Source organism: Gavialis gangeticus, unplaced genomic scaffold (genome assembly GCF_001723915.1).
Source record: "Gavialis gangeticus isolate Ggan-Ray unplaced genomic scaffold, GavGan_comp1, whole genome shotgun sequence".
In the NCBI taxonomy this organism is placed as follows: Eukaryota; Metazoa; Chordata; order Crocodylia; family Gavialidae; genus Gavialis; species Gavialis gangeticus.
In genome coordinates, this window is record NW_017729024.1 from 117,007,417 (window position 1) to 117,031,520 (window position 24,104).

Here is a 24,104-nt window from a genome sequence, read left to right on the forward strand (position 1 = left end):
AAGTCAGGGGTAACTTCATTAAGATCTATTTTGTTATATGAATTTAAAGTAGCATATGCAAAAGGAGAATGAATTAAAAAAATTCCTGGTAAAAATTTCCTGTGTGTGAATAATCACTTTAAAGTAGGCAGGAACCGGTTGATGACAGTTTCTTGTTTTATTGTACCTAGTTACTGATATAAAGGGCTAATTTCTATTATTATACAAGCAATACCAGCCAAATTTATCTCACAAACAAGAGCCTATAGTAATCTCAGTTGTTAGTGTAGTAGTAGCATTTGATTAAGGTTTTCATTCCAGGAGGTACTTTCAAATCAAAGTCTATTTCCTTTTCATATTAGCTTTTAGTTTTAGTAATCAATTTTCTACATAGTCTTTATAAAAAGAAGTTTCTCTACACTTACCAGTCAACATACTCAAATATTTCCTTATGATATATTTTTTTTCCAGTACCCAGAAAAGTATCATCAGCTCTATAGGTGCCTGGTAAAGCCATAAAAAGTATTTGTTACACTTGTTTGTACCCTTGTGCATCAATTGTAACAGTGAAATATAGCCAGAACTTAGTTAATCCACATCTCACTAAGTGCACACCTCATAATTTGCATGTAAAAGCTGCAAGTTTTTATTCACTCCTCTACAAAAAGGTGACAGCAGAATACTCTATAAGGTCTTGTATTGCTAAGGTTCATTCGCCATATCAAACATCATTTAGAACAGTCACTAGTGTACTATGAAATATTACCACAAATAACCAAGTCTACCCTTAGGAAATAAAGTGCTTTTTTGACTCATTATATTCACTGCTTTTGCTGTGTTTGTTAGCTTTGTCATCTGAAAGAATTAGTTATCAGTGGAATGGGGCTTGTTTATACCATTAGTAAAAAATGAGTTACTATGCTGCAAGAAAATGGTTGAAGTCAAGGAGAAGACTACATGTCCTTTCCTCTCTTTTTTTCACTCTTCACAGTCTGCATCGTATAACCCTTTTTCTTTAGTTTCCTTTCTTTTCTTGCTCTTTCCTCAACACCCCATTTCTGTTTACCTCACTCCATCATTAAATCTCTTTACTTCTCAGGATATAAACAGGCATCACCAGATGAAGTGGATCAGCTGTCCCAGGATGTTTCCCAGCACAGCTGATCTGCTTCATTGGGTAAAGCAGATATCGCCCATTGTCCCACAGGGTCAGGCCCCTGCAGCTCCTGGGAGTGGGCAGGGCCTGATCTTGTGGGAAAATACTTGGGGTGCACCTCTGCAAATGGAAGGAATTGTGGGTTTCCCCACTAGCAGAGGAGTGTCCCAAGTCAGATTCCCTGTGTACATGTTTCTGTTAACTGGGGAGCCCAAGGAATCTGACTCAAGGCACATTTCTACAAATGGGGAAATCTGGCCAGGCGATAGATCCCAGGGCTTTCGAAACCTGATCCTGCACACCCCTAAGAATAAAAATTCCCAGGGGCAGAGAGGATCAGACCCTTGAAGCCCCAACAGCAACTTCCCACAGCGGCTGATGAGCACCTTAAAGCAAACAGGCATCCACTGCAAAATATCAGTACAACTTCATGCCACAAATGTTGGGCATTTGTGACTCAACAAAGGGCCTTAGCATCTGTCGCTTGGCCTTTGTGCTGCCATAAAAAAATTTAGGGCAGCATAAAGGCCAAGCAAGCAGTCTAAGTTGTTGAGCCTCCTCATCCTTTAACCATAATCTGGAGGGTCACTCCAGATTCTTGAAGCACAATATGGGGCTTCCCTCCCTCCTGTGCATGTGCTATTTCATTCATGCAGAACTGGTTACGGAGAAGTCCATAAGGAAGATATGAGAGTGCACAAGAATAACTCTAACATTATCAGAGCAGACAGCACCACAAAAATCATTGGGTCACCAGTGGCTCTGTCCTTCCTTGGATATAAGTATCAGTCACGCATACCACACTGTTAGTCACTAAATAAAAAAGAGACATTTATAGGAGACCAAATAAAATCGAAGTGAATTCAAAGGCATCTAAGTAAAGCTAACTCATACAATAGGCAGTGTATTTGGGGGCAATTTTAGCACATTATTATTATTATTGTGACATACAAGTCAAGAGTCCAAATAACAAGGCCAACCCAACTGAATAAGTGTAATAATCACCCAGCAACACAGTCTAGATGATGTGTTATTGTGAAATGTGGCATACATATAAAGTAGAAAGAAAACAGACCTAAGGTATTCTATTCCACATAATTTATATGTACTTAGACCTGGATTTAAGTACGCAAGTGCAATTGTTTGCCATCTGATGCAAGTTCATGAAAAAGTGTTAATAAGAAGGTAGGTTCTCTTCCTCCTCGGTACAGTTATGGGTTTCATTCTTAAGGATGAGGGTGCTACAAAAGTCAATGCAATATTGCTTTTCAGGAAATTGAACAGGACAAAGTAGAATTGCACTTAGTGTTGGCACTGGATTTACACCCCAGTCCTGATACCTTGTTTTGGACAAGCACAACCTTTAGACCAACCACAACTTTTCTGGTTGATAATAAGCAAATTTTTTTGATACACAGTCCTGAGGTCACCATAGATGAAGGGCACACCACCAGCCCATGTCACCCACCCCACTGTGGGGAATGGCCCCTTGGCCCTCTACCTCCAGGCTGCTGACTTCTGACATTCAAAAAAGACATACCTTCCTTCTGTGACAGCCTTAGAACTGGTAGCTTTAAAATCAGAGCAGTTATTTTGTTTGCTTGACCTGCATTATTCTTATCTGCTATCACTGTGTATCAATAAAATTTCCCTGCTATCAAATGGAAGAAATTATGGTCGACCTGAAGGTTTGGTTCTCCCTGGAATAAGGTATCCGGGTCATAAATCCAGTGCCAACACTTAGGTGCTTATATCCACTTAGATTCCTAATCTGTGGAATAGAATTTGGCTCTTAGTGAATATTTCTGTGTGGTTATTGTGAAAGCTAGTCACCCAGTTGTCAGAAAGCTGCATTTATATCCATGGATATAAATCTATTTTAATAACTGTTGAAGAATAATGTGTCATTTTTTTATGGCTTGTACCTACATGTTGTTGAGATTCAATTGTATGTAAATAGTACATTCAACAGTATACAGTCATATTTTTAGCTTGCGATTTGGGAAATGGAATATGGCACCAAATTTGCAAGCTGTACTCTGAAGAAGCCTAATTCTTTGCTCACTTATAGCTCACTTACAATGAAATAGTTGGAGATACAGCATTGTAAAAATGCTGCTAGTGAAAAGTATATCAAATCCCAAATTCATCTTATCCAAAGAAGGCCTTGATGAAAATTGAGGCTTTATAACTCAATTGATATCCTCAGTGGATAGAGAATGTGGGTAGACTTATAGCTTCTGAGGTATCCTTTTTTAAGGAGATCTCCCATCACATGAGCATATCCATCACTACAGAATACAGTTTGGACTAGGCTTTGTCTATTTCCAGTTATACCTTTTCAATAAAAATGAAGCATTCAAAGTCCCCCACCTTGGGTATTTGCTCTTAAAAGAAATTAATTTACAAGATGGCAACTTATGTGATGTTTGACACCTGTCAACTATATGTGGGTAAGTTTGACAAAGGTGACCTACAAAATGTTGTTAACAGTGCCGTGTGCACGGATTATGCTCAACCAATGAAAGCTTGTTTTGATCATGTGGTGTAACTTGGTAGTACAATGATATCCTGTAAGATAGTTATAGAAATGCAGTTCAGTAGCAACCCAGTCTGCCTTTTTCATAGATATATTAATTTCATTTAAGCTGTTATTAAATTCAGATATTGAATGAAGAAGTGTTAAGAATGTATTGCTACTACTCAATACAACAATTTAAAGCTATAAATCCTGTGGACAATATCCTGTAATTTATCCCATAGTACTTTTTAGATCTAAAGGTGATGTTACTTAAGATACTTGTAGGAAAATGCCTGAAGGGCTGGTGCTTTAAAAAAAAAAAAAAAACCCTTTAGAAAATGTTCTTTTCTTTTTCATTGAATTGAATAATGGAATTATTAACTTAAAAGGAAACTCCAACAGAGCATGGGATCATTGAGTTACCTTATGAAAATATGAAGGGGTCTATATTGTTCTTCTTTCCAAACAACATAGGGTATATTTTTTCTTTGATTCTTTTGTTAATAGGTAAGCAAGCTTTGCTGGCTTTCCAGTGCTGCTTAGAACTAGTAGTAATTTTTACCTCTTTTATAGGTACCACTAATCAAGGTTAAAAAAATAGTCTTAAAAGTGAGGGCTGCCACAGGTATAAAAGCAATTTATGACATAAATAATTTAGTGACAGCTTCCAGCAGTCTCTCCTCTAGAAATCTGAAAGAGTTATTATTCTGTTTCTGTGGACTCTTCTCCTCTTGCTTATGCTCCATTGGTTTCAATAATAGTTGTATTACAATAAAAAATATGGCCTACAATAGGCATCCACAGTCTTTCCTCAAATCCATAACTGACTTGTAGCAATGAATGGGAAGAGGGGTGGGACTCGGAACTTGTCAGAGAGATACACTACGTGCTACAAAAAGTGAGGAAAAGAACTATACAATGGCTGGGATCATATTTGTACAAGACTTAAGCATCAAAAATGAAAAATATGTGAGCGCTGTCTAAAAAAAATTCAAAAATTGTGTACCTTAGCTGTGGTGCCCAGGATGTATAAAAAAATTAATGGAGAGAGAACTTATTCAGAGAATTTTTGCAAAGCCATGGCATTCCTGTTCTTTTATCTTTAGTTCACCTGAAATTGTAAACAAGGGCTCTAATGATAAGTAATTGCTTGTCTAGATTTCTGTAGATGTGCATATTATATTTCTATATAATATATAGTATGTCAATATTGTATAATAATACAATGTATACTATAGCACACATTAATTTGTTGTTCAATATTGTATAATAATATAATGTATACTATAGCATATGTTAATTTATTGTGTAGAAAAGTGTGACTCTTAGAAATATATATTTCTTTGGATCAAAATGGTCACATTTGATTGACTAAACATAGGAACCTGAGACAACAGTATAGGAAGTGCATTCAGGAATGCAGGACCAGCATCCATATGTAGCCCCAGTGAGAATCCTTACAAACTCCAGAATCCTGTGCTTGTACAGTTTCTAATGTGGAACTTAAATCCATGTTTAAGTACTAAAACGACCTTTTTTTGCAGATCCAGTGTGTTTTTCAGTCTGCCCTAACTACACTGCACTGCAAATGCTCAGCATCTCTGAAAATAGAGCTGTATACTTTTGTACTGAAAGGGTAGATTTAGGTATATAACTTAGAGATTTGAAGGGAGAGAAGATTTTCAAAGATCAAAATTTCAATTGGGTGCTTAAATTTTATCGGTTTTGCCAGTGGCAGCTAGATCCATAAGCTTCACAAGAATAGCAGTATTTTGCATGGGATTAAATTAATGACAGTACTGTTTTTCCACAAGCAAATACCTGTAACCAAAAAACTGAGTAGTTTCACATAGCTCTGGTCACAACATAACTTGTGAGGTTTGCCTCATTTTTGTTTAGATCTTCTGTGTTCCTGATTGTACCCATTTTTCTCTGTATTTGAAATTGGGGGGAAAGGAAAAAATAACTGATAAAAGAAAGTTTAGCTACCCAGCATCTCCTGTATTATGTCAATATAAAAGAACAAGATTATTTCTGAACTTTTATAAGGTTGTTATTTGAAGAACAAGGAGTGAAGGAAAAATAAATGCAGCTGTATTCCTATTTAAGAAGCCTCAATAATTAAATGTGCATTTCCATTGTATTTATCATCACTAAATAATATTGTGCTACAGTTCCAGGCAAACCTCGGCTTGTGATTAGCCACACACAGATGAACACGGCTCTTATTCAGTGGCACCCTCCTGTCGATACCTTTGGCCCCCTGCAGGGTTTCCGCCTGAAGTTTGGCCGCAAAGATATGGATACATTTACAACACTGGAATTCTCAGAGAAGGAAGATCACTTCACAGCGACAGACATCCACAAAGGAGCATCTTATGTCTTCAGGCTTTCAGCTAAAAATAAAGTGGGCTTTGGGGAGGAGATGGTAAAAGAGATTTATGTTCCAGAAGAGGTACCTAGTGGATTCCCTCAAAACCTCCATTCGGAAAGCTCCACCTCTACATCAGTTCAATTAACTTGGCAACCACCGATCTTAGCTGAGCGAAATGGCGTTATCACCAAATACACCCTGCTGTACAGAGATATCAATGTTGCACACCACCCAGTTGAGTTCCCCATTGTTCCCGCTGATACCACTATGACACTTTCTGGCTTAAAACCAGATACCACCTATGATGTAAAAGTACGTGCCCACACAAGCAAAGGGCCTGGTCCATATAGTCCAAGTGTCCAGTTCAGGACACTGCCCGTGGATCAAGGTAGGATTTGTCTACTTATGGCGTTGTCCTTTAAAGGAATGTCAGTCTTTGGATATCAGTGTTTTTGAAGCTGTAAAAAAAAACTGACTGGCCCATTCAAATAAATAGGTTCTCCAAACACAAAAGGTAAAGTATGTAAATCTTAATCTGTTTTCGGATATCTTAGAATTCAGTTATTCCATGTCAAGCAAGCCTGGCTAACAGCTGCACAATACTTTCAGGTAAGGAAAATGTGTATTAAGTTGGCATTAGATGAACAAGCTTTGTAAGAATGTGTATTAAAATGAGTCTTTTAAGCAGGTAGGAAAATTGGATTTCTATCCTTTTCACCTTGGTGGAAAACTTGTAGCCTCAGATTACTGACAGTGTTGGAAAATGAACAAGATCTAAGGGTCAAGATGTTGTTTAAATACATTTTCTTTCCTTTTCCAGCAGTGTTTGCAAAAAATTTTCATGTAAAAGCAGTAATGAAGACTTCAGTATTGCTTTCCTGGGAGATTCCAGAGAATTACAATTCTGCCATGCCTTTTAAAGTAAGTTGTTTTCCAGTTCTAGATATCAAGGATAAAATTGGAGGATATATTTCATCTGGTTAAGTAGTTCACTGAACAGGTGGATTTGGTGGATGGGTTGGTTGTTTTTTTTTTCTTTTTGTTTGTGTTATAGCCAAAAGTATATGCTAAACAGCAATATCAACCCGAGCAGATAATCCAGTTTTGACAATGTGAACTTTCCACTTCAGTATTACAGGACTCAAGACATTCCAAACTTAGACCAGTGCTCTAGATATTACACAGGACGTGAACTCTTTGTTTATTTACAGTTCAGTGATAATATGTGTTAGACTAAACAGAGGAAGAAAACTAATTTTCTTTCAGTATTTCTGCTCTCCAGAGTCTGCAACAGAGCATGATTTTCTTTCTTCCATTTACCCCTTTTACAAAGATGCCTACCTGGCTTCTAACTTTTCCACTCTATCTATAATATAGTCAGTCCGAGATGTATGGAAGTTTCAGCCTTGCCCATACTTTCTGCATCATTTAAGTACTTTTTGTTCATCACTGTGAAAGGTCAACAAAGAGCAGTATTTTATGAATGAAATGCTGCAGAAACCTTTGTAAGTATGAAGAGCGATTCAGAAATCAAGCAATTTTTAAGGCAGCTAGATGAACAGATGCAGAAAAGTCTTTATATGAACAACATACTAAAGGCTGGGCTCAACTATACCAGCACATATTAAGCATTTAAATATGTAAAAGAAAGATATATCAGTACCAGTTACACTGTGGAAGTGCATATTGTGTTTTTAGGAATATTTTCCTTGGAAACAAAATTAGATTGTATTCAATAATAGTTTTAACCCTAAAATGTTCTTTCAGTTTCCATCTTAAAACTATGGATGGGTTTATTTGTGTAGTAAAAAAAACCTTTGAATTTATGTGTTTGTTTAGATCCTTTATGATGATGGAAAAATGGTGGTTGAGGTGGATGGACGAGCCACTCAGAAACTTATCACTAACTTGAAGCCAGAGACATCGTATTCGTTTGTGCTGACAAATAGGGGGAATAGTGCTGGAGGTCTTCAGCACAGGGTAACAGCAAAGACTGCACCAGATGTCCTGCGCACTAAGCCAGTCTTCATTGGAAAAACCAACTTAGATGGGATGATAACTGTTGAACTGCCAGAAGTACCTGCAAATGAGAATATAAAGTGAGTAAGGGGTCTGACGGTGGCAGAGGGCATCACATTTTCTGTTTATACAAGACTGATAATTGTTAATCACCTCCCCATCAAGGATGCAAAAAAAGAATATTTTAAGTAAAAATGTATTATTATAAATATTTCTACGACCACCGTTGTATGCAGGAGCCTTAGTTAGAGACTAGACTGCAAACAGACATTGTATTTTGTCTCAGGACAAAATACTATCATTTAGATGTCCATGTCTGTTGTCCCAGAAAAGTCCTAAGAGGGTTCATGGGATAAAAAGTATTAACAGTTTATCCCAGGACATGTCAAAGGGTGTCTGGATTACCTCAGGGTTATCTCTGGATGTATCCCAGAATTACATCATTCAATCAATGACAAAAAAGCAGCAGTACATTTATCCACTCAAGGGTTATGTATTTACATGCTAATCCTGGACTACTTTGGTTTGGGGACAAACACAGGTATGACTTCTCCAGGGACAAATGAAGCGTCTGTTCCTAACCGAGATAGGCATAAGATCCCTAGGCATTGTACAAACTAAAAAGAATCATTTAATGGTTTGGGGTTCTTCTGGTATCCACTTGGTATAAAGTAATGTCCGCACATTTTTACCTAAAATATTATAACTAGAAATTATGGTATTGAGTGTAACGAAAATCCTCAGTTGAATTCTCTGTTATGGATCTAAAATTTTAGCAGTATTACTCGTTTAAGTCAACAGAGAATCTGTGGTTTAATATCTTTCCTTTCGATATTGTGGCACAATCTACAAAATAGATTTTAAAGACTTAGGCAGAAAAGGAGATTTTTTCCCTCAGAATATTTCAACAACATACAAGATATATAAAGAAAATAAACTTTATTTTTATGGACAAATAAAAACCAGCCAAAAACAAAGTTTTCAACTGTAAAGTTTTCTGCTCAAAACTTTTTAGTCTTTCAATCAAAAGTAAAAAATTTCAATTTAAAGCTTTCCTCAAAAAGATACTTATCAGTTTAGAAGTATTTTTGCCTTCAGTGTCATCCGTGCAAACTACAATTGTCCTTATTATGAATCTTTGGTAATAAAGACATTGTGGAACAACCAATGTCTTCAGTTACATTTATGCAACCTTTCGGCAGGGCACATCTGGTGCCTGCCACTTTAAGGGCTGGGAGCAGGCAGCAGGGTAGCTGGAAGGTGTAGACCAGCCCTGATGAGGTGCTCACATGTCTGGAGGAGGGCATGGTGTTAGGAGGAAGGGGCTGAGCAACCTCCGTTTTAACTCAGGTCCTCAGAGGAGCTAGCAGTTTGCTGCTAGCAGCCAGAAGAACACCACCCAGCTAGAGCTGCTGCTCCCAACATCTTGGCAGTAAGGGCAGGACCTATGGGGATAGCAGGAGGCTCCTGAGGCATGACTGAAAAATACCCTGCTGGGGTAGAATGGTGTGGTGGGTCTGCCCATGGCAGGGTGACCCCCAGAAAATGACACACCGGTTGCCTCCTAGTGAAAGGCGAGTAAGGGGCATCTTATAGCTCCAGCCCCCACAACCTGGTGGGTAACCAAGCAGTAGGAACAGGACGGGGTCCAGGCATAACCATCAGAGGCCTGAGGCCTATGGGGCGTAAGGCCTAGGGTATTTTGGAGGGGCCTGAGAAGGTGGACCCGTATGAGAGGGAGTGGGTGAACAATTCAGGAACCTAGCCAGGAAACCCTAGACTAGTCAGTGCTGGGGCCAGGACCAGAAGGGTCGAAAGGGCCAGAGCACCCACTGCGACAGATGCCCAGAGCCAGGGGGCCTGGGGTTCTGACTGGTTTAGAGGCAGGGCCAGGACCCGTGTGACCAAAGGTCCCAGAGGTGGGGTCACTGCTAAGAGGGAGAGGGGCTAGGGAGCTTGCATTCATGCATGACAGTGGAGATTAAGGCTGCCTTACTAGGAGGGATCCAGTTCAAGGTCCAATATCAGGCGGAAATGTAATGAGGCCCGGAGTGGGGCAGGAGCCGCATTGGATGCCATCTGCAAGGCATGGGACATGGTATAGGGAAGGTTGGAGCAGTGTATAACGCCCTTGGCATCGGGACATAAAATGGGCAGCCTCCCGCATTTTACACCAGTTATTCATCAAGTCATGGCAGGAGAGATGGGGCAGACTGCCTAGACAGGTGGGTGGGCCAAGGAGGAGACCCGGTCCTGAGATGGCCCCCTGTCATACAACCCATCTTTCTGGTTGCATTTGGACAGGTGGAATTGGTAGAAACTCAATAAACAGTCTTATTGATGATGCATGAGAAGTAGAATCCAGTTAGCACTCTCACCTCTACTGACTCTCAAGTGCCACTAGGAATAAAAAACAGTATAAATTTACTAAGGTCAGAAGATGCAATTGAATAAACTGAGGGCACAATTATGTTGAGAATAAAGGGTTTGGGTTTTTTGCCTTGAAGTTGTTTTTCAGATTAGTTCTGCACTTTAAACCTAACAATGAAATTAAGTCTGAGAAACAATGAAGAAGCAGTTGCTAGTTAGAAAAAAAGACCCTCAGCATCAATGGACAGTTTGTGAAGGGCCAGATACTGCCAGCTCCCAATGAAGTACCTTGTAATATTAGGTCTCAGTGACTGCAAAAATGTAAATGGCTGTTGTGTTGTACTTTGCATCAAGGGTAAATCCAGGCAGGGTGCAGTGGTATGGCCATCCCCACCTTTTTGACTGTACTGCTCCATAGGAGCTTCTGGGACTTTTTTAAGTCTTCAAAGCAGGTAAGAATGCTCCCTTCCCCCCTTGCTCAGAAGTGTTCCTTGCCTTTCCTTTTTCCCTCTCGTCCACATGTCACTGCTACTTTCCACGCTGTCTCAGGGGCAAAAAAGCCCCAGAGCCTCCTCTGCCTACTCCAGCCAGGCTGTGCTCAGCTAGGAACAGTGATAGCAGCAGTAACAGTGGTAGAATGGTGGGTTCCCCCACCCTGCCCTGTTCCCTGCAGGAACAGGTGTGGGAGGTGGGGAACCCTACTGTCCATTGCCAGTGCTGCTGCCACTATCCCCAGCTGAGCCCAGCTCCCTGTGCAGCCCAGCTAAAATGAGCAAGAGCGGCTCTGGAACTTCCCCTGGCCACTGTACAGCAAGGGAAGCAGCAGGGGCAGGCAGGAGACAAGGAAAAGCAAGAGGAGTGGGCATGGCTCAGAGCATTAGGAGTGGAGAGGGTTCTTACTTGCTTTGGGGACTTAAAAAGTTTTTGGAGGCTCCTGCTGCGTGGTCTGCCAGCAGTGATGTGTGAGGAAGGAGAATGGGAGGGGAGTAAAACCACCCCTGCAGTACTGGCTGCTGCTCCCACACCCCCTTCTTTGAAATCCTGAAAACACCTCTGCTTTGAGTGGACCAGTTTGAATGGGCAGAAGTAAAGTTTGAACAAGAAACATGCAGGTGTAGAAGAAGTAAAAAAATAGAGAAATGCTTTGCTGAGAAGAGTTTACCAGATTTAGTATAGGCTACTTAAATGTTTGGAGAGATAGACCTATGCAGACTTAAACAACACAGATAGTACTAAAGAGCTGACAGCACAGTGCCAGTAGGGATTAGAAGAGATAGACAATAAAGATTTGCCAGGAAAACATGAAACCTGGTACAATCAATAAATGTTATTGCTCTGGTTGCAGTGATCCTTGTTGGTCTATAAGGTTCCCATGTGTGATGTGAAGTAAATGGGGAGGAAAATGAGCAAGTCATTAAATATTGTTGGGGATGCAACCTGCCTTCTCTCTGGTGGGTTTTTACTGTAGGCTTTGTAAGCTCCCTTTCCACTTTTCCATCATTGACTGAAGCATTCAAGGCAGGTGAGGTCAGGAAAAAAATGACTTGGAAACATTAAAAGAATGAAAAAGTGAAAAATGTCACTATTATCATTAGATTGAGTATAAAGCAGTCAGTAACAAATGTAGCTAAGGAAGACTGAAGATGGAATGAGTCAGAAAGATTTATGGTGTAAGGCAATTATAGGGAGAAAAGAACTAGGGATACTTGGTAAAACAATAGCAGATGACAGTAGTGGAGAGAGAGACAATAATCTTGCTCATAAGTAATAAAAACATTGGAAAACTACAAGTAGCAGTGGTGAAGAATTATGAGAGCTGTGGGGTCTAACTGCCACTTTTTGCCTCTATGTATCTCCCCTTGTATTTTATATGTATTTCTTAGGAAAGTAAGCCCTTGCCTTAGAAAGGAAAATTATCTGTGGTTAGATGACAGGGAAATGAAGCTACTTACTTACAGTAGTTTAATGCTGCTGGCTGCTGAAAACAATTTAAATTCTTATTGCTAGAATTTGAGAGTTGGTAATACTATTGTAAACTGTGATGGAAGAATGCTCTTGTACAGTAGTACCTTTACACTTTTCACAGTTGTCATTTGTATATGATTAAAATGTTGTTATCACAATAGCCTGTGCTATAATATGGATTACTATATGTCGGCAATTCTGAAGTAATGTTAATTAGAAAAAAGGTAAAATGGTGAAGCTTTTAATGGCAGCACTCCAGTGCATTTTAGATAAATATTAATGGGACTTGTGGGAAGGGTTATTAGAAACACCACAGTTTGCTAAAGATAGTGAAGAAATAACTTCCGTTCTTCAAGTGTTTGATAATGGAAAGGAGTAAATATTGCAGTTGAGCCATGAAAAAAAAATATTTCCAACACAAAATAGATATCCTTTCGCTAGTTCTGCTTCAGGTGAAAAAAATCGAGCATTTTGCCTGATTTTTTTAATGAGAACTCAGCTATATGACTCAAACTTTGCAACTTCTAAGGACCTACCTTGTGATCTGCATGTTATCAAAACCCAGGTTGACTAGTGGATGTTGTAACAACTAATGATTTTGTTTTGACATTGCTCCCCTAATAACAGTCAATGCTGCCTGGATATCCTCTATATCTAATCAGCTTCAGCATGAAACCTGCCTGTGGCAAGCCTCTAAGGCCACAGACAAAAATATCCTGGGAGCTCGAGAGTACATACTTTCCAGATCCCTGCCTGGAACGCTACAGATGTGAGCCAGGGTGCAATAGAGAGCTGCTCAGTGGAGGCCTGTTTCTGTAGGGAGCCTATTCATTGACAGCCTGCCCTTTCCCCTGCTCTGGAAGGGTGACCCCTGCTGTCAAGTGACAATTGCCAGGTATTGAAAAGCAGCAGCTGGCAGCCCCAGGACAGTCCTAGTCCTGGGAGATCACCTCAGCTGAGTGGTGGGATGGGGGGGCCATTCTCCCATGGGGGGAACCCACTCCATGCACTCCTCCAGGCTGACCTGAAGCAGTGCAGGGACCAGTGGGGAGGGGAAATATTCTCCCCAGTAGCAACCCAGGAGGGTTCCCACTGCTAGAGAATTCCCAGCTGATTGGTGGGAGTGGGGGAATCTTTCAAGGAAGGGTCCCCACAGTGATCCTCAACAGCTCACCCCTGGGTGGGCTATCAAGGAGCCAGTATTCTCCCTCCCTTCCTCTCCCGAGCTAAGTGTACAGCCATTAAAGTTAGTTTGGGAGGAGGGAGATTTTCCTGGTAGGTAGCCAGTTCTCTTCCACAAGAAATCCCTTGAATGTTTGTATACTGTCCTTCTGTGCGTGGAAAAAGACTTTTCTCCTGGCACAAATATAACACCTGTCCATGGCCTAAGTGTGTATGACAATCTGCACGACTGGTCAAGGCTGTGAGCAGGAATTAGACAAATGCATAATGTTGTATAAACAGTTATAGCCCTCACTCTGCTTTGACTATGAAATGTGGTATACACACACATCCTGCTGAAAAAAGGAAAGATTACACCTTCTGCAAGAGAATATTTGTAGACAGTGCTCTACTAGCCAATGCATCTGAAGTTTAATCCTGGATATGACTGTTAGTTTGATCAACTGGAAGTATACCATATTGCAAAATTTATTCTGAGATTAATTTATCTTAATTTTGAAAAATGTGCTTTGTTTATATTTCTGTAATTATTGAAATAGTCAAGGCAGCAGACGGTAGGATTTATTGTCCATAGTACAAAGGCAGATGTATATATTAGGAAAGTTGGAATTGTCCTAAGGTTGTGGCTGGGTTACATGGATCCATAGCTATATTCAAGGCAAATTGTTGGCTTACTTCCAAAGTCATTATAAATAAAACAAACAGGAGCTGTAATGAAATTTGACATTTAAATTTAACGCTGTGCAGTTAGATCTGTTGAAAATAAATTCCTAAGGAAAAGGTTTGGAACTATTTAATGGCTTATAATAGAAAAAGAGATCAACATAATCTGAATTGACTACCTTCATGTATTGATTTTCGAAGTAAATTCTACTCTATTAAGTGAATAGCTGTAGCCTAGATAAGGAGAGGAGAAACATAGCCAAAAACTACTGTAGTCATCCAGTGTTGTTTAAAAATGTGATGGGAAGCAAAGAGGGGTGAGAAACAAAAGATATTTCAGAGGAAACCACTAAGTGTATGTAAGAGCATAAGAAGGTTTTCTCCGTATTGCATTTAAGATTCTTTCGAGTTCTCTCTCACCATACTGAGGGTAGATATGACATTCAAGGCCTGGAAAGCTTGAAGGTAGTGTCCCACCTGCTCTCATTCTAAGGAAATATAAATATCAACACAAATCTCAGCTGTTTTTTTTCTAATGATATGTTAGTCCTTTTCCTTTTGAGGGCATCATTGAAAGTTCCTGGGGTTGAGAGCTAGTTGTAAGTTGCCTGAAATCACAGAAATTCAGTTTCCTTCTCTGTCACTGTACAGAACTGGACTTGGAGACCCTGGAAACCTGTGGTTTGAATGTAAAGGAGATTTCTGAATAACTATTTAGCCTACAGTCAGTGGTGAAGGGCTGCTGCAAGGTGCACCCTACTGCTATAATTCTGAGAGCCAGGAAATCCTACATTCTAGTGCTGTCTCTGACCCTTCCGTATAACCTTCAAATCACTCAGGCCAAAATTTTGAAAGTAAGCACTTAAAAGTAGGCACTTAACTAAAAGTGGCCTGATTTCAGAAATGCTGAGTGCCTGTAGCTCTCATGAAGGTCATTCAGTGAGAACATAGAAAATCAAGCAACCTCTCCAGTTTTAGGCACCTAACTTGGACAAATTTGGCCTTCATTTTTCTGCTTAGGTTTTCCCAGTTATAATATTGGGATAATAATACTCACCTACATCATACAGAACAGGTGACAACAAATGAGTTAGTATTTGCAAAATGGCGTCATTGTTACAATCTATCTAACAGAACTTTCCAGTTCAGATAAGCTTTGGTCTCTGTAGGTCATCAGCTTATATACAAGATTCTTCTGAAAGTTGGAACCTTTGCATATAGGTATCTGGGCTCCACATCAGCTACAGCAGCAGGTGTCTAGCATTGACTCAGCAGAGAGTCTCATTTATGTAACACAATTAGGCTGAATACAGAGGCTGAAAAAGACCAAGGCAAAATCCATTCCGTCTTCACAGGCCTTTCTATGCTGCATAGGTTGAACCGATAACAAACTGAACTAACATTCAGTGTTTGGGTGGCTGAGACAGGCAGAAGCCTGTACTGGCCCAGGCCAGGAGCCTGGGGACTCTTCTAAGGCTGCTGAAACCAGCTCAGCAATAGCCCGGACATGATTGTCTGCTGGCTGTACTGCCTGCTGCTGCTAAGAGGTTGGACTGTGTGTCCAGCAGCCAATCTCTCTCAAGCCTCTGCCTCTGAGCAGGGGGGAAAATGTACCCCGAAGCCAGCATTGCCCTCTCTCAGCAAGGGTCTGCACACCATGGATAAAGCCTCCACTAGGGGGGGACTTTTCACTCCCCCACCCCTTTCCAGCCTATGCCTCAGAGAGGCAAAGGGTGGGAATGCAGGCCCTCCACCACTGTCCTCCAGCTGGGGTTTGCCTGATGGGGGAAAGCACCCACCAAGGTAGCTTTTCACATGCCTCTGAAGCTTGGAGCCAGACTTGGATCGCCCCAACCCCACCCTTTCCCAAGCTGTCCATCTGCAGAAAGACTAGCAAGTATGGCAGAAGATTAGCATGGCTTAGCAGGCAACTCTTTGGTAAACTAAATCACAAAAAGGAAGCTTATAAGAAGTGGAAATTTGGACAAATAACTAGGGAGGCATACAAGAACTTTGCTTGGGCATGGAAGAGTGAAGTCAAGAAGGCCAAAGCACAATTGGAGTTGCAGCTAGCAAAGGATATGAACGGTAACAAAAAGAGTTTCTACAAGTATGTTGGTCTCAAGGGGAGGGTTAGGGAAAATGTGGGTCCTTTACTGAATGAGGGAGGCAATTGTGTGACAGAGGATACAGAAAAGGCTGAAGTGTTCAATGCCTTTTTCACCTCAGTCTTCATAGGCAAGGTTAGCTCCAAGATGTCTGCACTGGGCAGCACAGTTTGGGGAGGAGGTGAGCAGCCAACAATGGTGAAAGAACAGCTTAGGGACTCTTTAGAAAAGCTGGACATATACAAGTCCATGGGGCCAGTTGGGATGCACCTGAGGGCGCTGAGGGAGTTGGCTAATGAGATTGCAGAGCCACTGGCCATAATCCTTGAAAACTCATGGCTATCAGGAGAGATCCTGAATGACTGGAGAAGGGCAAACATATTTAAGAAAGGGAAAAAAGATGATGCAGGGAACTACAGACTAGTCAGCCTCACCTCAGTCCCTGGAAAAATCATCGAGCAGATCCTCAAGGATTCCATTTCTAAGCACTTGGAGGAGAAGGAGGTGATTAGGAACAGTCAGCATTGATTCACCAAGGGTAAGTCATGGTTGGCCAACATGATTGCCTTCTGTAATGAGATGACTGACTACGTGGATGCGAGGAGACCAGTGGCTTTTGACAACATTCTTGCAAGGAAGTTATGCAAATATGGGCTGGATGAATGGACTGTAAGGTGGATAGAAAACTGGCTAGAGCATCAGGCTCAGAGACTAGTAATCAGTGGGTTAGCTGGTATCAAGTGGAGTGCCCCAGGGGTCAGTCCTAGGGCTGGTTTTGTTCAATGTCTTCATCAGTGACCTGGAAGATGGCATAGAGTGCACCCTCAGCAAGTTTGCAGATGACACTAAACTGGGGGAAGTAGTAGATATGCTGGAGGGTAGGGCTAGGATTCAGAGTGGCCTAGACAAATTGGAGGAGTGGGTCAGAGGAAATCTCATAATGTTCAACAAGGACCAAGTACAAAATCCTGCACTGAGGACAAAACAATCCCATGCACCAGTACAGGCTGGGGACTGACCAGCTGAACAGTTGCTCTGAAGAAAAGGACCTCAGGGTTACAGTCGGCAATAACCTGAATATAAGCCAACAGTGTGCCCTTGTTGCAAAGAAGATTACTTAGTTCAGGGAAGAGAAGACTGAGGCGGGATTTAATAGCAGCCTTCAACTACCTGAAGGGAGGTTCAAAAGAGGATGGAGCTAGACTGTTTTTAGTCGTAGCAGATGACAGAACAAGGAGTAATGGTCTCAAGTTGCAGCAAGGGAAGTTTAGGTTAGATATTAGGAAGAATTTTCTCACTAGGAGGGTAGCAAAACACTGGAACAGGTTACCCAAAGAGGTGGTGGAATCTCGATCCTTGGAGGTTTTCAAGATCCAACTACACAAATCTTTGACTGGGATGATATATTTGGGGATGGTCCTGCTTTGAGCAGCGGGTTGAACTAGATGACCTCCAGAGGTCCCTTCCAACCCTAATTTTCTATGATTCTATGATCTCTAAGAAGGAGTGCAGGGTGGAAAGGCACCTCCCTCTCCACCCCTCCCGCCCCAGCCCAGCCCAGCTCTGAAATAGCAGCCAGAATCTGCCCATCAGTGGGTGGGGGGAAGCCTCCACCAAGGGGCTTTTCATCCCCCTCCCTCCCCACCAACAGCTAGGAGCCAGGCTGAGGTTCCCCTAGTCCCTCAGCGGGAGGCTGGGGAAGGGATGGACCTGGGAGACTCTCTGCCCAGCTCTGAGCTGTTGGGGTTTGAGGGACTGGTAGGGGCTACCTCTTCCACTGGGCACACCCCAGGTGGGGTTCCAGTCCTGAGCCTGGGGGACTACATTTGCACACCCTACCCCCATCCTCAGAGACGGATGTCTGGGGAAGGGGCAGGGCTGGGGCAGTCTGAACCTGGTTCTGAGCTGCAGGGACACAAACAGCACCCCAGTGGGAGCTTCCCTTCTGCACACCATGTAGACCCCAGGTAGCACTGTTTGGTGCAAGGGAGACTTAACTGATTTAGGTCAAACTGGTTTATGGAACTCCTGCTCAGGTCCCCTCCCAATTCAAGTTAACTCACAGTTCCCCAGCATCCCAGGATGCTTTGCAGCCCTGGGCTATGCTGTCTGCTTCAGAAGAGCAGGACTGGCCCCACCCAAGCTATCACAGAGCTGAGGCAGTAAAAGCTTCTGCCCACAGCCCTAGTCAGTAAAGCATGGGGAAAAAATGCCTCGGTGATGAAGGAAGCTTTTTGCTTCACCCCCCTGCAGCCCAGTGAGCCAGGCTAGGATCAGCTCAGGTCCACCCCCTCCCCATCCATCCACCTTTGAGGAGGGAATGTACCCCGAGCCAAGGTCTACCCAGTGTGGATGCAGGTACCCACTGTGGGGGAAGAGCATTTTCACCCACCATAGCTGGAGCTGGATTAGGATCACCATAGCCCTGCCTCTTCCCAGGCTGTCTGCCTTGGGTGCTTTCAGTGAAAGCATGCCCTATAATACTAGCTTTAATTTTGTCTTATTCCATTTAAGGTGATTTGTTTTTGTTTATTTTTAAATAAAATATTCATGCAAAACAGTAAAAAAAAACAGGAAAAAGAAAATCTTAGAGATCATCTGGAATAAGCCACAGGTTTCACTTGCTTTTTTCCAGGAGTTCTGCTGAAATTAGTTCAATCAATGGAATTATTTGACAAGCCTGGTCCTATTCAATGGGTGAAAGCTCAGCACTATTCAAATCAGTGGAAGTTTTGCCATGGAGTTCAATAAAACCAAAGCTTCACTGACCACAAGTAGAGCTGACAAAATCTGGCCCTAAAGCTTTGCTTTAAAAAAAAAACCTGTGTTTCCATTGATTTGCGGTTGAAACCATTCAAATTTGTCTATTGTTGTAAATATACAGTATATTCTTTGCTTTACAAATCTGAGATATGGTTGTTGTTGACTGGCATTGGTGAAATGCATTCCCAAAACTCTGATGTTTAGAGTATGTACAGACATTACACTGAGATCGGCTAGGGTTAAGTCGAGCTAAGTGCCGATCTGTACAAATATTCGGGGAGATTAGATTGGACAAAAAAATGTCCAGCCATACCTAAATTTGTTGAGGGGGTGTACTAAGTTAGTTCGGGAACAGATCAGCCTGATCTAACAGATGTCTATACACATGCATAGTGCAGTCCTGGAGCTGAAAAATTAAACCTCATGATTGTAAACTGGTTCCCACAAATGAGTGCGCGTACACTTAGAATTGCTGAGCACCTCTGTTGGTATCCAGTATACTTGTGGGAGCTCACTATCTGTGAATAGATATACTGTATTTATTTATTTTTTTATAGCAGAAATTAATGCATATATGTATTTTCCACGGCAATTAAAAGTCCAGGTTAGTGTTATAATCTCTCTATCTCTGGGAAATTTTCATTAAAAAGAGGCCATTAAAAATGTGGTAGTGCCACATGCTGCTCCTAAAGTGATCCCACTTTATGAAGACTGTTACTTCCAAAGCTGGTTTAGATAGAGCTCTTTGTATAGATCAACTAAGAAGGCAAGATATAGATTCTACACACTCTCTCTCATCAATTGCTTCACAGAAGGCTGTTTCAAGCCATGAGTAAAATGAATAGACAGACACTGTAGCAGAATGGAGAATGGATAACAGGCCATAAAAAGCCTGGCCAAGGTAGATGAAGATCATACATGGTCTTTCAGACTTATCTACTTTAATGGACGACAGGTGGCACCTTGATAATTAGGTCCATCATTACTGGGGGCAAAGGAGGGCAGCTTCTCTCCCCTACCCTCTCTGTTACTGAAACAAAAAGTAAGTGGCTTTTTGACAAGTGTGTTAATCAGGAAGATGTACAATACCTTTGTGTATGCTCTGCTGTTGTCACTTTGCTTCCTCACTTCCCCACACTAATGTGAAATAATGGACCAGCTTGACACATGCCTTGAGTTTGTGTGAAAAAAAAATGATAATCCTAAAACAAAACAAAAAAATACTGCCTTATCTCTACTGTATAGGAGAGTGCCTTCTCTAAACAGAAGGAAAGGAGGATGCCATCCAGGAAATGCTTTTGTAGAAAACTGAAAATATATATGTGGTTTAAAAATCCTCTTTATGAAAAGTGGCCTCCCTGCCTACTCCAGTTTAGTGAGTGGAATCCTTAGGCAGATACTGAATCAGTTAATGATAATTTATAGTATGCAGTAGAGTGTATGGGCACAGTTATATATACGATGTGTCTCTTTAATTCTTAGTTTGTAATAGTAGCAGGATCATTCCCATTATATATGAAAATGGGAGAGGGCGTGATGACAAATAGGCTTTAAAAATCTAGTAAAAAGTTCAGTTTATTGGTTTCCTTGTACTTAAGATGCAGTCAGGGTCTGAGTGTCCCATGCTTGTTCCTTTTAAAATGAGATAATAAACTGCAACCAATCATGCTGGCATTATAAAATATTATAATTTTTTTATTATAAATAATTATATGTTTAGATGATAAAGCAGGTAATTAGAACTATTTCTTTGTACACTAGAATTTATATGGCATTTGTAGTATACAAGAATTTTTGTACTTGTATGTGGAAGATTATAGTAACAACCCATGCACAAAATCTTCCTTTCATTTAGCTCAGTTACCTCGGCACAGAGAAACTGGCTTGAAGTAGATATCCTATCCACTCTGCTAACTCACTCTTTTTGGGTTCATTCTCTCTTACCTATTGTTTTCCTTACAGAGGTTATTACATAGTAATTGTGCCTTTGAAGAAGTCTCGTGGAAAGTTTATCAAACCATGGGAAAGTCCAGATGAAATGGAATTAGATGAGGTACAGTATCTCCGTTTTGGCTTTTTCTTTATCCACTTCATTAATTAAAGAAATATCATAATGATTGCACCTGATTAATGCACCTATTTCAGCAAGTTTAGTTTTCTGGATAGTTTATATTTGAACTTGAGGTAGTCTCTGGGGGACAGAAACAAAGATCTAATTACTTAAAAGACATTAAAGGCATTAAGTTGTAATAAAGCATATAAAGTGTCTGATCTTTGCTGGCATTAATATTTTCTTCTTTCTCTATTGTAAAATATAATGCAGAAGTGCAGGAGGTGAAATGAGTTGTCAGCAGAAACTTAATCACCATTGATATGAACTCCAATAAAGGTCTGGTTCATTAGCAGGGTTGTTTGCTAAGTCTGTAACAAATGCTAAATTGTAATTTGCACTGCAGTTTAACATTTGACCTTCCTTATGGTCTCTACCTGTTTCTCACTTACTGCAGTGCTTCCGATTAGAAAATGTTTGCACAGTTCTCCGTTTTTGTAGCGTCACAAACACCAGAAGAAAAACCTTGCACCACCACTTACCATTGTAAATGGCATAGCCCATTAATTTCAAAGGAATAAATCAACAAAAATGAGTAGGCTACCTTTTATGATATGGCATTATTTCAATGGTGTATCCCTTTTATACTGGCAGTGTGTCTAACCAAGATGTATCTAGTTTAACCTAGTCCATCTTCATTCCCATAAACTGTAAATTTGGGTGTATGGCACTTGCCTCCTTTACATACCTCATTGAGACTGCCATACTAAAAGCAGTATATATAAATTAAGCATTGGTGTTATTTAGGATTATATATCTCTCTGGTTTGTTACACCACACTAATTTGTTATCAAGCTCTTGGGTGTAGGCACTATCTCCAAACCTTCATTCCAGAAAAAAATCATTTTGCTTCCTCTGCACCTGTTCAAAGCCCAGTGAAGTAAATGGACTCAGTGAATTCAGGGAGTTATGGATCAGATCCTTTCACTTAATTTGGTTGATGAATGGGGCATCAGCCATGGCTGTCAACTTATAATGGGTGCTAGAGTGGTGGCTCCCTTTGCTACCCAGAAGTCCACACTGTAGCAACAGCAGGAAGAGCTAGATGCAGGGACACCATACTTCTGCTATAGCAGCAGCAGCAGCAACAGCTGGGAATTGCGACAGCGGCTAGGGACTTTGAATGCCAAGGCATGTAAGATCCCTCCCCGGCCAACACACACACACACTCTCTCTCTCTCTCTACCAGGATTTTGCCCAGAGCACAAACTGGCGTTCTTTAATACAGGAGTCATTGCTTCTCCTTAAAATAGCCATAAAGAAGTGACCTTTCAGTATGGTTCCTAAGTCTTTCTTTCCTCCTTCCATTGCCCAAATATACATGGCATACAACCTGCTCCCTAAGAAGTAAGGAAAACAAGAAGGCTTTCCTGAACCCTGGTTGCTTCTATAGTATGTCAACCTAGGAAAGCTCATAAGAACAAATACACTAACCTTGGCAAATAACATGGAATTTTTAATTATTTTGGTGATCAAAAAAAGACAGAAGAAAAAATCTGCCACAGTTGTATCTGTAGATGTAAAAGGCTAAGTTATTCAAAGACAGATGTGGTTTTCATTGCTGCCAGTGAATCTGTTAAAGCCTGCAATATTCTGACATACTTTAATGAGTTTCTGACCAGTTTGCAGCATTATCTTCTTTGTGTTTTTAATTCAAAATACAACAATCGGTTGACTGACCTTCTTTTTTCGTTAGAAGATCTGGATTGCAGAGCCATCAGCACTTAGATGCAGTCCCAGATGACACCAAGATCCATAAAGCAATGGAAAATAACGTACTATTGCCACCCAATTTTAACCTCCAAAATCCACAGTCAAATTTACCAACATTAATGGATTAATTTATGGGTGCTAGGTGATATCCAGCTTTTTCCAATTAAATTCTATGGGTCTTTGCTGAGGATTCCCATAACAAAGGGTCATTTTAATCATCCTGCAAGTTGTGGTGCATTAATCTGTATAATAGTTTGATAAAGAACATTTATTAATTCAGAAATATTTGGGTCAGGATAGGTTGTTTCCTACTTTTCCTGATTTAATTGAGACCACATTGTAGAATTAATGGTGGAAGAAATAAGATATGCATTGACTGGAAAATGAAAATTATTTCTGATAAAGGACTAAAGCTCTTGATATATCTATTTCAATTGCCTTAAATAATGTAGTAACTATTGAGAAGGGTAAAAAAATCAAAAGCAGAGAATGACTGCACTTCATGCTTACTCATCCAGCTTCTGCTGCTTAAAGATTCTTTTCTCCCTAAAAAATAAAACCTTCACATTGTTGTCATAGACTTTGGTCCTCTACAACTTGTGAAAGACATTTAAAAATAAGTAAAATGTAAAATATAACTGTGAAAACCCAGAAAACATCTAAACCAAACATCTGACCTCTGTGGAGGTCAAATAAGAAAAAGCATGAGTTATTTTTCTAGTGTATCTTATGATAACTAGGGTGAGAAAGTCTTATGGGGTGGGTAGTGAAGGCACTTTCTCAGAGCATATATTCCAAATGCTTTCCACAAATAGGTTGCTAAAGCAAGCCTATTTAACAACAGGCTCTGGAGTAGTAAATCATAATCTGGTAGTCAAGACCACTGTTTCAGCACGAAGTTCTGAACCTGAAAAGGACCATTCACCCTCACTCACCTCTGACTGAAGCCAGCATCACTCAGCATCTTGAAAGCTCAGACCACTGGTTTGATAGATATTAGGTGTTTAAAGACTAGATTGCATTTCAATTTTGGAGGCTATTTTGTTGTACTATCTTATTTGAATTTTCTGTTTTGGTATATGTTCTTGTTTTTATTAATAAATAAATAAAAGAACATACCAGGGGGTAACACATTTGATATTAGAGTTCAAATCCTAGTCCCATTCAGATCAATAGGAGTT

At 40.6% G+C, this 24,104-nt stretch overlaps 1 protein-coding gene across 1 annotated transcript in view; it reads left to right on the forward strand.

The window, feature by feature from the left end:
• Positions 1–24,104, forward strand: part of PTPRD (protein tyrosine phosphatase, receptor type D) — a 1,990,398-nt gene that overhangs the window by 1,783,849 nt on the left and 182,445 nt on the right. The window contains exons 22-25 of the mRNA XM_019517599.1: positions 5,831–6,418; positions 6,851–6,951; positions 7,870–8,129; positions 21,063–21,153. Of these exons, the coding sequence (XP_019373144.1) occupies positions 5,831–6,418; positions 6,851–6,951; positions 7,870–8,129; positions 21,063–21,153 (1,040 nt within the window). The remainder of the gene's footprint in view (positions 1–5,830; positions 6,419–6,850; positions 6,952–7,869; positions 8,130–21,062; positions 21,154–24,104) is intronic.